We start from the raw sequence: 17176 nt of genomic DNA on the forward strand, positions 1-17176 counted from the left end.
CTTAGTTATTACTTCGCACCAATCGACACTAGCCTATTAGATAGTATCACACTAAATCTATGTTGATAATTCTTTTCTTGTTAATTACCTCCTTGGTCCGGCAAGTAGTAACAAGGCGAGTTCTAACGTTGGCCACCGTTAAAAAGACTTCTAAACGAAAGAATTATCAATGCATGCAAAATACTAGTCAAGAATTGCTTATTTACTATTCATACTTTGTTAATTGTTCATGGTTCCCACAACCCTAGTTATGAAAGTTAGCTACTCATTATCTCAAAAACACAATCAAAATTTATTAAAATAAATATGCTTGTGTTAATCATAAAAAGTTAAGAACAATAGCTAAACTATCTTTTATTAATCACAAATAAATAATAAAGGAGAAGAAAGAATAAACCACAATTCTCCGGCCTCCACGGCGGCTCTTCCAAAGTTCCTAAGCTAGAAGAAAATTTCTATTGTGTCTTGTATCTTGGTTCTTGGCCTCCCTCTAATTATTTCCATGTCCTATTTATATATGTAGGAAACCCTAAATAAAATAATTGAGTCCAAACAAATTAGGAAATCAAAACCCGAAAGGAATTGGATTCCTTTTTCTCCGCGTGTAGCTTCCAAGTTTGTGCGTGTAACTTCTTTTGATGTTGCTACCTGATACGTGGACCAGCAGGTAAGTTTTTCTTTCCTTATTTGCATATAAATTATATTAATATTATATTAACTTATTTCCATTAAGCTGCCTGCTTGATTTCCTTCTTCAACTTTCCATCTTTAATTCATTTTAGCTCCAAACATCTCCAATTTTCCATCAATTTAATCCTACAAATAAAATACACAATTTAGCACAATCCATAAAATTTATGCTCATAAAGGACAAATATAAATACTAAATGTGAGGCAAATAATGATTAAAAATATGTATTTTGACCTCACATCAATACTTTTAAGAATACCCAGTCATTGACACAAAACTCTAAATCCCTTCTGTCGGCTTTGAGTGGTTAGTAGCCTCTCCCGAATGAGCTTAACTTTATCCACTGTCTGCTGGACTAAGTCGGGTCCAATCAACCCTGACTCACCTACCTCGAACCATCCAATGGGGGATCTACATTTTCTCCCATACAAAGCCTCATAAGGTGCCGTCCCGATGCTGGAATGATAACTATTATTATATGCGAACTCTATAAGAGGTAAGTGGTCATCCCAACTCCCCTTGAAGTCTAGCGCGCACACCCGTAAAATATCTTCGAGTGTCAAAATTGTGCGCTCAATCTAGCCATCTGTCTGAGGGTGAAAGGCAGTACTAAGATTAACCTGTGTCCCCAGTCCTTTCTGGAAGGACTTCCAGAAGTTGGCGGTAAATTGTGCGCCTTTATCAGAGATAATAGATACTGGGACACCGTGTAGCCTAACAATCTCTGTAATATAGAGCCCTTCATAGTCTTCGGTCGAAAAAGTAGCCCTGACTGGTAAAAAGTGGGCTGATTTTGTTAGTCTATCAACAATTACCCAAATAGAGTCAAACATGCGACGCGATTGAGGTAACCCTGTAATAAAATCCATATTAATTGCTTCCCACTTCCATAAAGGAATGGCTATTTCCTGAACTAGCCCAGCGGGCTTTTGGTGCTCAACCTTCACCTGTTGGCAGTTAGGACACTGTGCCACAAATTCAGTAACATCCTTCTTCATCCCGTGCCACCAATAGATCTCCTTAATATCATGGTACATCTTCGTCGAACCAGGGTGAATAGAATAACGAGAATGATGTGCCTCTTCCATAATTCAATGTCGAAGCCCTGCAATATTTGGAACACACAATCTACCGTTGTATATGAAGACTCCATCTTCTGATATATCAAATGCTAAAGACTGTGGATCCTGAGCCTTGGCTCTAAGCTTATCTAAGCTAGGATCCTATTGTTGCCGTGATTTTACTTCTGCAACTAAAGATGATACCGTTGTATCCTGAATTGTGACCTCACTATCGTCTGCCTCTAATAATCTGACTCCTAAGCTAGCTAACTGATGAAGCTCTCGTGCTAGCTCCCGCTTCTCAACACTTAAGTGGGATAAACTACCCAAAAAATTTTGACTGAGGGCATCGACTACCACATTCGCCTTTCCTGGATGATATAAAATATCCATGTCGTAGTCTGTCAGTAAGTCAAGCCATCGACACTGTCGCAAATTTAACTCATTCTGTCTAAATATATATTGAAGGCTCTTATGATCTGTGAAGATGTCAACATGAATTCCATACAAATAGCGTCTCCAGATCTTTAACGCATGCACAACTGCAGCCAACTCTAAATCATGGGTCGGATAGTTCTTCTCATACTTCCTCAACTGCCTTGAAGCATATGCGATAACCTTACCATGTTGCATTAGAACACATCCCAACCCAACACCAGAAGCATCACAATACACCACATAGCCTTCTGAACCGTTTGGTAATGCAAGAACTGGTGCAAATGTCAACCTGTCCTTCAGCTACTGGATACTGTGCTCACAAGCCTTAGTCCGCTAGAACTTAGCTGCTTTTTGAGTTAGCTTCGTTAATGGGCCTGAAATTGAAGAAAATCCCTCTACAAACCTTCTGTAGTACCCAGCTAACCCTAAGAAACTACGAACCTCAGTCGGAGTCATCAGTCTGGGCTAAGTCTTTACGACCTCAATCTTTTATGTATCAATCGCAATGCCTACATCTGATACAATATGGCCTAAGAAAGCTACAGAGTTTAACCAGAACTCAGACTTAGAAAACTTTGCATAAAGTTCTCGGTCTCGAAGAACCTGAAGGACTGCTCGTAGATGATTTGCATGCTCATCTTTTGAACATGAATACACCAAAATATAATCAATAAATACAATCACAAACAAGTCTAGATACGGCTTGAATATACTATTCATCAAGTCTATGAACACTACTGGGGCATTAGTTAATCCAAAAGACATTACCAAGAACTCAAAGTGTCCATATCTAGTTCTAAAAGATGTCTTTAGAACATCTTTCTCCCAAACTCGTATCTGGTGGTACCCTGATCTTAAATCAATCTTTGAGAAACACTTAGCACCTTGTAACTGATCAAACAAGTCATTTATCCTCGGAAGGGGATACTTTTTCCTTATAGTTTCCTTATTTAGTTGTCGATAATCGATACACATTCTTAGTGAACTATCTTTCTTCCTTACGAACAACACTGGTGCACCCCATGGTGAAGCACTAGGCCTAATAAAGCCTTTATCCAGCAAGTCTTTCAGCTGATCCTTCAACTCCTTTAGCTCAGCAGGAGCCATTCTATAAGGAGGGATAGATATGGGTTGTGTACTTGGTAGCATATCGATAGAAAAATCAATTTCCCGTTCTGGAGGGATACCAGGGAGTTCGTCTGGAAATACATCTAGAAATTCATTAACTACTGGAATAGAATGAAAAGTCGGTGGTTCTGCATCTATATCATGAACGTGAACAAGATGAAAAATACAACCCATGGTAATCATCATCCTTGCCTTAAGATAGGAAATAAACCTACATTTCGACGTTGTTGTATCACCTTTCCATTCCCGAACTGCCTCACCTGGAAAGTGGAATCTAACAATCTTTGTCCGGCACTCAACATTAAAATAACAAGATGCTAATCAGTCCATACCCATAATGACGTCAAAATCAACCATCTCTAATTCTACCAGGTCTACAGAGGTCTATATACCCCTATCAGTAGTCCCTTAGCCCCGTAGGCAGTCACATAGCCCTCTTAAGCATTAATATAGCCCCTTAGGTATCACATAGCTCCCTTAGGCATCAATGTAGCTTGTAGAAAACTCATAGCCCTCTTAGGCAACAACATGGCCCTGTAGGAAGTACACAGCCTTCTTAGGCGTCAATATAGCCCTGTAGGCAACTCATAGCCCTGTTAGGCATCCATATAGCCCTGTAGGTAGAACATAGCCCTTCTAGGCATAGATCACATTCCTGCAGCTAACCACAATAGCCACAACGGCAATAATAACAATCCAACCGCTAAAGGCGAGCAATTTAGTTATAAGCAACCTACACAAATAGCCTCTAAGTCATGTCCAACAAAGGGACACTACTAATTGAATAAGAATCCCGACAAAGGAGGATTATATCAACTCGAGCAGCCAACAATCAACAATCACGGCTACAAGTATATCAAGGATAACAACCCAAATACATTGCCTCTAAACTTTAAGGAAACATGTCGTAACTAGGGAATAGACTTAACATTCCTTTTTCGCTAAATTCACGTGGCCTAATGACTTTTACTCAATACTCCCTCGATACTCGATCTTAAGGTCGTAATACGCTTCAAAACATTCAAATATAACCAAACCCTTGCTGTCCCAACACTAAAATGTGATATGCTACGCAATTGATAAAACAAATTATACCACGATGATGAGCCCAACGCGTAGAACAACTTTCGTCAAGGACTTAAGTCGAGAAAATCTATATTTCACTTGATCCTAGAAATGGGTTTCTCTAATTTCTCTGATTTTCAGCTTAAAAATGGTGAAAAAAGTCGATCCAGGGTACCTGTATCTGCATCGACATAAGATGTAGGCCAACTGGTATCAGTACATTGAATGTACGAGTATGCGAGATGGAAAGCTAAACCGCAACTTAAGCTTGAAAAGGGTACAAGAGAACACTTACCTTGGCTCTGTACGACTTATGAATAACTGAACTCAAAATATAAAACAATAAGACATATGCAATATACAAAGCTTGTAAAATAGTGTGAACAACTTAGCTCGTTAATGATAAAACAACAACAAACTCAACTTTACTTATATAGAAGTAATATAACTTTAGTGGGAGATTCTTTAACCGACAATCACCACCATGAGCCCTAGTGGTGATACAACATTTTACCTCACGTTGCCCAAGGACCATCCAATACCTGGCAGTGGTATAGAAAGTTATCTTTACTCAGTGGATCCACTAGCTTAACTTTCGTGATCATCTAAAAAGTATGACTCGAGAAACNGACAAAGGAGGATTATATCAACTCGAGCAGCCAACAATCAACAATCACGGCTACAAGTATATCAAGGATAACAACCCAAATACATTGCCTCTAAACTTTAAGGAAACATGTCGTAACTAGGGAATAGACTTAACATTCCTTTTTCGCTAAATTCACGTGGCCTAATGACTTTTACTCAATACTCCCTCGATACTCGATCTTAAGGTCGTAATACGCTTCAAAACATTCAAATATAACCAAACCCTTGCTGTCCCAACACTAAAATGTGATATGCTACGCAATTGATAAAACAAATTATGCCACGATGATGAGCCCAACGCGTAGAACAACTTTCGTCAAGGACTTAAGTCGAGAAAATCTATATTTCACTTGATCCTAGAAATGCGTTTCTCTAATTTCTCTAATTTTCAGCTTAAAAATGGTGAAAATAGTCGATCCAGGTTACCTGTATCTGCATCGACATAAGATGCAGGCCAACTGGTATCAGTACATTGAATGTACGAGTATGCGAGATGGAAAGCTAAACCGCAACTTAAGCTTGAAAAGGGTACAAGAGAACACTTACCTTGGCTCTGTTCGACTTATGAATAACTGAACTCAAAATATAAAACAATAAGACATATGCAATATACAAAGCTTGTAAAATAGTGTGAACAACTTAGCTCGTTAATGATAAAACAATAACAAACTCAACTTTACTTATATAGAAGTAATATAACTTTAGTGGGAGATTCTTTAACCGACAATCATCACCATGAGCCCTAGTGGTGATACAACATTTTACCACACGTTGCCCAAGGACCATCCAATACCTGGCAATGGTATAGGAAGTTATCTTTACTTAGTGGATCCACTAGCTTAACTTTCGTGATCATCTAAAAAGTATGACTCGAGAAACTCCCATGTTGGCCGCATGGTTCTTATGGAGAGTTGAGTTAATATGAACTCGTGTCCCCAACTCGGTGCTCAAGACTACTCCCAAAAAATATACTTTAGCTCATAAGTGTTTTAAACACATCTTTCTTTAGTTTGAGATAATTGCTCAAAAACTAGCCCCAAAGGCCTTCTTGGTATTGATGTTCCTTTCTTACTCAAATGTAAAAAAAAAAAAACATTTAGAAACTTCTTTGGGAAATACATAGTTCCCTAATAACTTTCGAGAAATGGACTTGACTTTATGCTCTAGACTTAACTTGAAACTTGAGACTCTTCACTTGGCATGAACTCTATACTCTTTACTCGACTTGAACTTGAACCTTAAACAAAGGTAAAACGTTTAATTACGACTCTTGAAAAGCTTTATAGACTTGCTTGGACTTACTTCTTAACTTTGCTTTACTTGACTCTAACTTCCCTTGACTTCGATCCTAACTTGCCTTGAATTGAACTATGGATTCAAGGTATATGATCACATGTTTATGGATGAGTTCAGGATGTCTAAATGTACCTTAGAGTGTTGAAAACAACTATAAAACATAGGTACAATACCAAGGAACATGCATGAGAAAGTGTATAAAGAATAGGGCAACTTGGCGTCCTTGGCGCTCTGCTAGGCGCAGAATGCCAGCCCTTGAAGCTCAGAGGGGACCTGCTGGCGCTTGCTAGGCGCGCCTCCCCAAAGGCTGGACTTCAGAGTTGCTATTAGGGTGCGCTGGCAGGCGCGAAGCGCCAGCCCCTTGCCCAGAAAATTCGACTTTTCTTCCTTCTTTTTCCAACTCTAAATCACCCTAACTTCAATGGATTCAACCCTAAACACTAAGGATCATAAAATCCCTCAATATACAGGAGATTCAACTCAAACACACAACCAAATCATGTCCCAAAACCAATAAGAACTTCAACAACACAATCAACAACATCAACAACACAACCCAACAACTTCAACAACATAACAAATCTTTTCACAAAAATAAAACGAGTTTGGTGTGTGGGGGAAAGGATCAACACAACACTATGAACTCACATACCTAGTAGGGATCACCCCCGACGATATCCACAACAATCTTTGACAGAAACTTGATAAATCTCCCCTTTCTTCTCTTCTTCTCCTCTTCTCCTCTTCTTCTCCTCTTCTCCTCTTCTTCTCCTCTTCACTCACAAGCCCTAGCTCTTACTCTTTAAAATGGGACCAAATGATCCAAAAATCAGCCTAACACAACAATATAACCCCAAAAGAAATAGATAGGAAAAGACCAAAATGCCCTTAATATTTCTGAACGGATTCCCTACCAACTGCCCAACTTTCAAAGGGCATAACTCACCCATACGAACTCGGAATAAAGCAAACTCGGTGGCGTTGGAAATATCATTTCACAAGCTTCGCAATCAAAACTGGAACTACACCTAACTCATCCTGAGCTAGGAGTTATGACTGCTCAAAGTCGGCCAAAAACTCACTGATTTCTACACAACCAATTTCTCCAGATTTTAACTTTCATTCCAAAAATAACTATTTCCAATTTTTAAGCCTCTTCATAGTTATTTTAGCTTACCAGAAGTTACAATATCTCCCCCTTGGGAACATTCTTCCTCAAATGACATTACTCTTAACATGGCTAAGGGTGTAACATCAAACTCAAACACCCAACAAGCAATTATGCAAACGCAACAACAACATGCTCATTATGATTAAAAAAGCACTAAGAAGGAAATTAATACCTTAATCTGCGGTTCCTCCGGATTTAAAGAGATGTGGATATCTATTCTTCATGTCCTCTTTGGCTTCCCAAGTGGCTTCCTCAACAAATTAGTTCCTCCATAGGACCTTGACTGAGGCTATATCTTTCGTTCTCAACCTACAAACTTGACGATCTAAAATCTGAACAGGAACCTCCTCATAAGATAAGTTATCCTTGATCCTAATACTTTTAGTTAGCAGGATCCATGAAGGATCGCCAATGCACTTCTTCAACATAGAGATGTGAAATACCGGATGAACCGCTGTTAGTTCCTGTGGTAACTCCAACTCATAAGCAACATTGTCAATCCTCTTGGCTATGCGGTAAAGTCCAATATACCGGGGACTAAGTTTCCCATTCCTACCAAACCTCATAACCCACTTCATGGGTGAAACTTTCAAGTATACCCAATCATATACTTCAAACTCTAACGCCCTTCTCATAACGTCAGTGTAGGATTTTTGACGACTCTGTGCCGTTTTCAATCTCTCTTGAATCACTTTCACCTTCTCCATAGCTTGGTGAACTAAGTCTGGTCCTATCAATCCTGCTTCGCCAACTTCAAACCATCCAATATGAGATCTACATCTTCTCCCATAAAGAGCTTCATAAGGAGCCATCTCGATGCTAGAGTGATAACTGTTGTTGTAGGCAAACTCAACGAGAGGTAGGTGATCATCCCAATTACCTTTGAAATCGATCACACAAGCCCTCAACATATCTTCTAAAGTCTGAATAGTACGCTCGGCTTGCCCATCAGTCTGAGGATGAAAGGCTGTACTTAAGTTCACCTTCGAACCCAAGCCTTTCTGAAAAGATTTCCAGAACTGTGCAGTAAACTGTGCACCTCTATCTGAAATAATGGAGATTGGGACTCCATGAAGTCTCACTATCTCTTGAACATACAACTTGGCATAATCTTCTGTTGTATTGGTAGTCTTTACTGGTAGAAAATGAGCTGACTTTTTCATTCGGTCGACAATCACCCAAATAGAATCATGTTGTCTGCGAGACTTTGGCAACCCTGTGATGAAATCCATGTTGATCATATCCCACTTCCATTCTGAAAGTTCTATCCTCTGAGCCAAACCAACGGGCCTTTGGTGTTAAACTTTCACTTGTTGGCAATTTGGACACTTAGCAACAAACTCTACAATGCCTTTTTTCATGCCATTCCACCAATAAACTTCTGTCAAATCACGATACATCTTTGTGGAACCCGGATGAATGGAATATCTGGAGCTATGAGCTTCCTCCATAATCCTTTCTTGGAGTCCATCTACCATAGGTACACACAATCTACCTTGAGATCTCAAAACACCATCTCCCTCTTGTTCAAAAGATATACTCTTTGCTTTTGAACATTTGCCTTCAACTCAAGCAAAATGGGATCTTGATCTTGTTTCTCTTTCACTTCTGACACTAGTGATGACTCGGCCCCATTCACCACTGTTGTTTCCCCCTCTGCGGAATTTGTAAGTCTGACTCACAGGTATGCCAGTCTGTGCACATCTTTTGTTAACTCTCTCCTCCCTTCATCAATATGGGTGGTACTACCCATAGACAACCTGCTCAAAGAATAAGCAACAACATAAGCCTTACCTCGGTGGTAAAGAATACTCAGGTCATAGTCCTTGAGTAATTCTAACCACCTCCTCTTTCTGAGATTAAGCTCTTTCTGAGTAAGCACATACTAAAGGCTCTTGTGATTAGTGAATACATCGACATGCACACCATAAAAGTAAGGACGCCATATCTTTAAAGCAAATACTACCGCAGCTAACTCCAAGTCATGGGTTGGGTAATTCTTCTCAAGAACTTTCAACTGTCTGGAGGCAGAAGATATAACCTTGCCATTCTGCATTAAGACACAACCCAAACCAATTCTAGAAGCATCACAATACACCACAAGACCTTGAGTACCTTCTGGTAGCGTCAAAACTGGAGCAGAAATCAACCTCTGTTTCGATTCCTAAAAGCTTTTCTCACAAGCTTCAGACCATTGAAATTTCACTGTCTTCTGAGTCAACTTTGTCAAAGGAGATGCAATAGACAAGAACCCCTCAAAAAACCTTCTATAATTGCCAGCTAAACCCAAGAAACTCTTAATTTCAGTTGGAGATATGGGTCTAGGCCAATTCTGCACTGCCTCAATTTTCTGAGTATCAACTTTAATTCCATCACCGGACACAATGTGCCCTAGGAATGCCACAGAATTAAGCCAAAACTAACACTTAGAGAACTTGGCATACAACTCATTATCTTTCAAAGTCTGAAGAACTATTCTGAGATGACTAGCATGATCTTTTTTATTCCTTGAATAGACTAGTATGTCATCAATGTAGACGATAACAAACGTATCTAAATAAGGTTTGAAGACTCGATTCATCAAGTCCATGAAAGTTTTCGGTGCATTGGTCAAACCAAAATACATGACTAAAAACTCATAATGACCGTACTTGGTCCTGAAAGCTGTCTTTGGAATATCACCTCCCCTTACTCTTAACTGATGATAGCCTGATCTGAGGTCAATCTTCGAAAAACAAGTGGCACCCTGAAGTTGATCGAAAAGATCATCAATCCTCGGAATAGGGTACTTGTTCTTGATGGTAACCTTGTTCAACTGGCGGTAATCTATCCACATCCTAAGGGAACCATCTTTCTTTCTCACAAACAAGACCGGAGCGCCCCAAGGTGAGACACTCGGTCGAATGAAACCATATCTAGGAGATCTTTCAACTGCTCTTTCAACTCTGCTGGTGCCATTCTATATGGCGGAATAGATATAGGACGAGTATTTAGATTGAGATCTACGCCGAAATCTATTTCTCTCTCAGGAGGAATTCTGGGTAGATCATCAGGGAAAACTTCTGGAAACTCTCTTATTATAGGAACTGACTGAAAAGGAGGTATCTCAACACTAGAGTCATGAACTCGGACTAAGTGATAGACACAACCCTTCCAAACTAACTTTCTTGCCTTAAGGTACGAAATGAAACGACATTTAGGCACTGCTGAACTACTACTCCAGCCTAAGATTGGCTCATTCGAAAACTAAAACTTGACCACTCGAGTTCTACAGTCTAATGATCCATAACAGACATGAAGTCAATCCATACCTAGAATGACATCGAAATTTACCATATCTAACTCAACCAAATCAGCCATGGTGCTCTTGTGATTGATAGTAGCAGGACAATCACGATAAACTTTTTCTGCTAGAATAGACTCCCTAACAGATGTAGAAACACAAAAAGGTTCACAAAGTCTTTCTGGAAGAACATCAAACTTATTTGCAACATAAGGAGTTACAAAAGATAAACTTGCTCCTGAATCTAGCAAAGCATACACATCAAAAGCAAAGACTTTAATCATACCAGTGACAACATTAGGAGAATTCTCTTGCTCATGGCGACTGGTGATTGCATAAAGGTGGTTTGCTCCTCCGCCGGTACTAGAAGAAGCTCCTCTAGGTGTCATCCTGTCTGGGGGAGCAACTGAAAAAGATTGGGCCCTACTGCCCAAATTTTCACTACCTTGCTTATTCTTAGGGCACTCCTTCATGAAATGACCCTCTTGTCCACACTTAAAGAAACCTGTCTGGCCCTGACGACACTTCCCTGGATGGACTCTTCCACACCTAGCACATGCCGAAAACAAACTACCTCTTTGTGCCACACTATCTGAAGACTGTGTTGGTCTAGCCTTGAAGTCCTTCGAATTCTGGCCATTAAATTCCTCTCTGTATCAGGGTGCAGGTGCTCTAGCAGATGATGGAGCAGGTCCCTTTTGCCTATGCTGAAAGGAGGAACGGTTTGAATTACCTTTCTGCTGCCTGGACTCGTTACCGGTCTTGGCTCTCTTACTTCTGAACTCTTCCCTGTCCCTCAGCTTCTCTTTCTCAACCTGTTGTACATAGACCATTAACCTGGATATGTACATGTCCCCGATAAGCATTGTAGCCCTACCTTCCTTACTTGACAACCTAGACAGCCCAACAACAAACAAGCTCATTCTATTTCTCATGTCCGCTACCATCTCCGGAGCATAGCGGGATAGTTGTGTGAACTTCAACCTGTACTCTTGAACACTCAAAGCCTCCTGCTTAAATGTGAGGAACTCACGTACCTTGGCCTCTCTCAATTCTCGAGAAAAGAAATGCCCTAAGAAAGCTTCCTCAAAACAGGCCCAACTCGCAGGTGGTGCATCCTCAGCTCTGCCCTCTTTCCACTGGTCGAACCAAGTTCTAGCAACATCCTTCAATTGATACGCAGCTAGTTCAAACCGCTCAGTATCTGCCACATGCATCATATCAAAAATCTTCTTCAACACCTCAATGAAGTTCTCTGGGCGGGACCGGCACCCGGAGACCATTTCTGGCACCAAGCGAACCCTTGGCCTAGCTTTCTTAACTCAGCGGAAACCTAACTCAACAGAATAACTCAATGCAAAAGCAAGGTTACAAAACAACTTAACTTATAACATCTGGCCACAAAGGCAACTCGAATCTCAAAATAGAATATTTACATATATACATAGATGAGAGACTCAAAACTAACTGATTGATTGTCTATGAAGCCTCTATAATACTGAGATGGATGTTGGGACAGACCCCGCAACATCCTAATGAAGCAAAACTAAGAGAACAAAACAACTGAGTCCTCTGGAAAGCAAGGAGGCTCACCACTGACTATGGAGTGCTCAACTGGATCAACGGCGTGCTGGATGCTGATCCGGGGTACCTGTATCTGCATCGTCATAAGATGTAGGCCAACTGGCATCAGTACATTGAATGTACGAGTATGCGAAATGGAAAGCGAAACCGCAACTTAAGATTGAAAAGGGTATAAGAGAGCACTTACCTTGGCTCTGTTCGACTTATGCATAACTGAACTCAATATATAAAGCAATAAGACATATGCAATATACAAAGCTTGTAAAATAGTGTGAACAACTTAGCTCGTTAATGATAAAACAATAACAAACTCAACTTTACTTATATAGAAGTAATATAACTTTAGTGGGAGATTCTTTAACCAGCAATCACCACCATAAGCCCTAGTGGTGAGACAACGTTCTACCTCACGTTGCCCAAGGACCATCCTATAACTGGCCGTGGTCTAGGAAGCTATCTTTATTAAGCGGATCAACTAGCTTAACTTTCGTGATCATCTAAAAAGTATGACCCGAGAAAATCCCATGTTGGCCGCATGGTTCTTATGGAGAGTTGAGTTAATATGAACTCGTGTCCCCAACTCGGTGCTCAAGACTACTCCCAAAAAATATACTTTAGCTCATAAGTGTTTTAAACACATCTTTCTTTAGTTTGAAATAATTGCTCAAAAACTAGCCCCAAAGACTTTCTTGGTATTGATGTTCCTTTCTTACTCAAATGTAAAAAAAAAAACACATTTAGAAACTTCTTTGGGAAATACATAGTTCCTAATAACTTTCGAGAAATGGACTCGACTTTATGCTCTTGACTTAACTACTCTTCTCTTGGCTTGAACTCTATACTCTTTACTCGACTTGAACTTGAACCTTAAACAAAGGTAAAACGTTTAATAACGACTCTTGAAAAGCTTTAGAGACTTGCTTGGACTTACTTCTTAACTTTGCTTTACTTGACTCTAACTTCCCTTGACTTCGATCCTAACTTGCCTTGAATTGAACTATGGATTCAAGGTATATGATCACATGTTTATGGATGAGTTCGGGATGTGTAAATGTACCTTAGAGTGTTGAAAACAACTATCAAACATAGGTACAATACCAAGGAACATGCATGAGAAAGTGTGTAAAGAATGGGGGAACTTGGCGTCCTTGGCGTTCTGCAAGGCGCAGAGCGCCAGCCCTTGAAGCTCAGAGGGGACCTGCTGGCGCTCCGCTAGGCGCGCCGCCCCAAAGGCTGGACTTCAGAGTCCCTTTTGGGGCGCGACACGCCAGCCCCTTGCCCAGAAAATTCGACTTTTCTCCCTTCTTTTTCCAACTCTAAACCACCCTAACTTTAATAGATTCAGCCCCAAACACTAAGGATCATAAAATCCCTCAACATACAAGATATTCAACTCAAACACACAACTAAATCATGTCCCACAACCAACAAGAACTTCAACAACACAATCAACAACATCAACAACACAACCCAACAACTTCAACAACATAACCAATCTTTTCTCGAAAATAAAATGAGTTTGGTATATGGGGGAGAGAATCAACCCAACACTATGAACTCACATACCTAGTAGGGATCACCCCCGACGATATCCACGACGATCTTTGACGGAAACTTGATAGATCTCCTCTTTCTTCTCTTCTTCTCCTCTTCTTCTCCTCTTTACTCACAAGCCCTAGCTCTTACTCTTTCAAATGGGACCAAATGATCCAAAAATCAGCCTAACATAACAATATAACCCCAAAAGAAATAGCTAGGGAAAAGACCAAAATGCTCTTAAAATTTCCGGACGGATTCCCTGCCAACTGCCCAACTTTCAAAGGTCATAACTCACCCATACGAACTCGGAATCTAGCAAACTCNAACAACTTCAACAACATAACCAATCTTTTCTCGAAAATAAAATGAGTTTGGTATATGGGGGAAAGAATCAACCCAACACTATGAACTCACATACCTAGTAGGGATCACCCCCGACGATATCCACGACGATCTTTGACGGAAACTTGATAGATCTCCTCTTTCTTCTCTTCTTCTCCTCTTCTTCTCCTCTTCACTCACAAGCCCTAGCTCTTACTCTTTAAAATGGGACCAAATGATCCAAAAATCAGCCTAACACAACAATATAACCCCAAAAGAAATAGCTAGGGAAAAGACCAAAATGCTCTTAAAATTTCCAGACGGATTCCCTGCCAACTGCCCAACTTTCAAAGGGCATAACTCACTCATACGAACTCGGAATCTAGCAAACTCGATGGCGTTGGAAAGATCATTCCACAAGCTTCGCAATCACAACTGGAACTACACCTAACTCATCCTGATCTAGGAGTTCTGGCTGCTCAAAGTCGGCCAAAAACTCACTGATTTCTACACTTAACCAATTTTCCAGATTTTAAATTTTATTCCAAAAATGACTATTTACGATTTTTAAGCCTCTTCATAGTTATTTCAACTTACCGGATGTTACATGTCGCCAGGGAATCACAAAAACATTTCAGAAATCCAGCTGGAAACAGAACAAGATTAACAGGGATAACATTATAAATAGAGAGGAAGAAACCATATTTCGTAACTAAATGAAAACAATCATGTTAAAGACTAGGAATGGAATCAAATAGTCATCACATCAATTTGAACAGAAGATCACGACACCAAACCATGAAACTAAGCAACCATTAAGTCACGACAAAAAGAAACTAAAATCAGAAAAGGAATGATACCTTTTCGAGGGCAGCGAGCGAGCTTGAAAGTAGTGATTTCTACACCTCCAACGGAAAGCTCTAATGGAAGCTTCAAAAGGAAACCTTATGACTCAAAAATCAAAACTTTCTGACTATAGTAAACCAATTTCTTTTTATGAAGCTATGTTTCTCCACCCTTTCTCCCTCAAGAAACGATGGGTATTTATAGGGGAAGATTGGGGGAAATCCGTTTGTTAAATTTTTTGAATTCTTCTGCTCTTTTCGAAGCAACAGTGAAGGGGATGGGAAAAAGCCCTGTGACTCCGCGAAAGGGAGTAAAAGGAGACATGAGGGCGATGGTTGTTTCAGGCATGGGTACTGATGGGTGAAGAAGACGTACATGGGTGGGTCGGGTATTGTATTGTATTGTTTGGATGGGTTTCTTTGTATTGGAACTGGGTCGGGTTGTGTCTGGATGTAGAATTGGGCCGCTGATTTTATTGTTATGGTGTTGTATTGGTTGAAATTGGGAATGGGTCTTTGGGTTGTTGTTGTAATGAGCTGAATATTAACAATATAGCCAAATGAAGTTCAACACGTAGCCAAATTGAATTAATTGGTGAGTTTGGCTAAAATTTGAATAATACGAGTTAATATAAATTAATTAATGACCTTCTTAATTTACATGAAATAAAATAATTAACTTAATTATAAACTAATTAATTTAACATTATAACCATAAATTCAACCAAACTAAAGTAACAAAAGATTTTGTGATGATTATCAAATATTTATGAAATATACTAATTATATACATAACTATAAAAACATATTTATTAGACAAAACTTACATAAAAATAACTTGAAAAATATTTTGAATTTCATAAAAACTAACTAATCTAAAACTATAGCCATCACTTTAGAATAAACTAACTTAATAAAAAAATAAAATCTTTTGAGATGATTTTTGAATATTCATAAATACATACAAAATTATATAGAATATATATATATTAGTTTAAAAATCGTAAAAATGACGGAATTACTTAAAATGACTTGAAAAATATTTTAAATTTTATGAAGTCAATTATTTCAAATTGTTGGGAATTTAAGAAGCTCGATGATTAATTTATATTGTGGAGAGTCAAAATTGGGTGTCAATATGGGTTACGTCCCAATAATTTCTTTTGATTTAATGGATGGCTTATTGAGACTTATGTTAGACTTTCCCTTTTGTCAAGCTCATTTTATGATATAAGATTGTTTCTTTGAAATCTCTATTTCTATTATGTTTTATGATGTATGCTAAGTGGCTTGTGTAGGGCCTCTCAGGGTTCTATACACTAAGTTACACCTAAGATATATTTTGGATCGTGACAGTTAATTTATGAATTAAGGTTGCAAACTTAATTCCACTTTAGATCTTCATTTATTTATTGAGAGAGAGTATATAAAGTGGTAATTGATTTGATGTTTGCATATTAGTTTGGAATTCCTTATTTACTTGAAAAAGAAATTTGGGGTTTCACCTCTAAATGCTAGATTTGCTCGAGAGAGAAGATATATGATAAGGTAATGAGTTCTTTAGTAAAGTATACATAGGAATGTCCGAGAGGAATTCTTATGATATACATGTTATGATTGAGAAATGCAATATATGTTTGAGATTGACCCAACCTATTCATGAGTAATCAAGGTTATTGATCCATCTTTTGAAATTGATACCCACTTCCGTACACTCCTAGATTGTTATTCTGCTGGGTTGCTTAACACTCATTTTCGTTTATTGTGTTGAAGTTGGTTGATAAACAAATCTTAATTTGACATTTGAAATTTATTCATCCGTGTTACCATCTATCTACAATGAATTAGGACACAATTTGACTTCGCAATTGAATTCTTTCATATACCACTCCATGTGGGATTCGACCCCGACCTTATATATTGGGTAATTAGATTGCTAACGACTACTTATTTGTTTAATGGTTTTACAAGTAATTTGAGCGCTATCACTCTGGCTACCAAATGAAAGGCCACAGGCTCAAGGGGCTATCTAATGATAACAATATCTGAAAAGGTTGAAATTTTACAAATGCATCAAAGAAAACCTATCATCATCTTCTAAATAGA

The 17176-nt window shown here is 39.0% G+C and overlaps 1 protein-coding gene across 1 annotated transcript in view; it reads right to left on the reverse strand.

The window, feature by feature from the left end:
* The window catches only part of LOC125855816 (uncharacterized), a 14280-nt gene extending 2552 nt beyond the window's left edge, over window positions 1–11728 (reverse strand). The window contains exons 1-3 of the mRNA XM_049535505.1: window positions 11515–11728; window positions 11287–11432; window positions 1507–1638 (exon numbers count right to left, since the gene is read on the reverse strand). Of these exons, the coding sequence (XP_049391462.1) occupies window positions 1507–1638; window positions 11287–11432; window positions 11515–11728 (492 nt within the window). The remainder of the gene's footprint in view (window positions 1–1506; window positions 1639–11286; window positions 11433–11514) is intronic.
* Between the last annotated feature and the right edge of the window lie 5448 nt (window positions 11729–17176).

The sequence above is a fragment of the Solanum stenotomum genome, chromosome 2, assembly GCF_019186545.1.
Source record: "Solanum stenotomum isolate F172 chromosome 2, ASM1918654v1, whole genome shotgun sequence".
NCBI classification, from domain to species: Eukaryota; Viridiplantae; Streptophyta; class Magnoliopsida; order Solanales; family Solanaceae; genus Solanum; species Solanum stenotomum.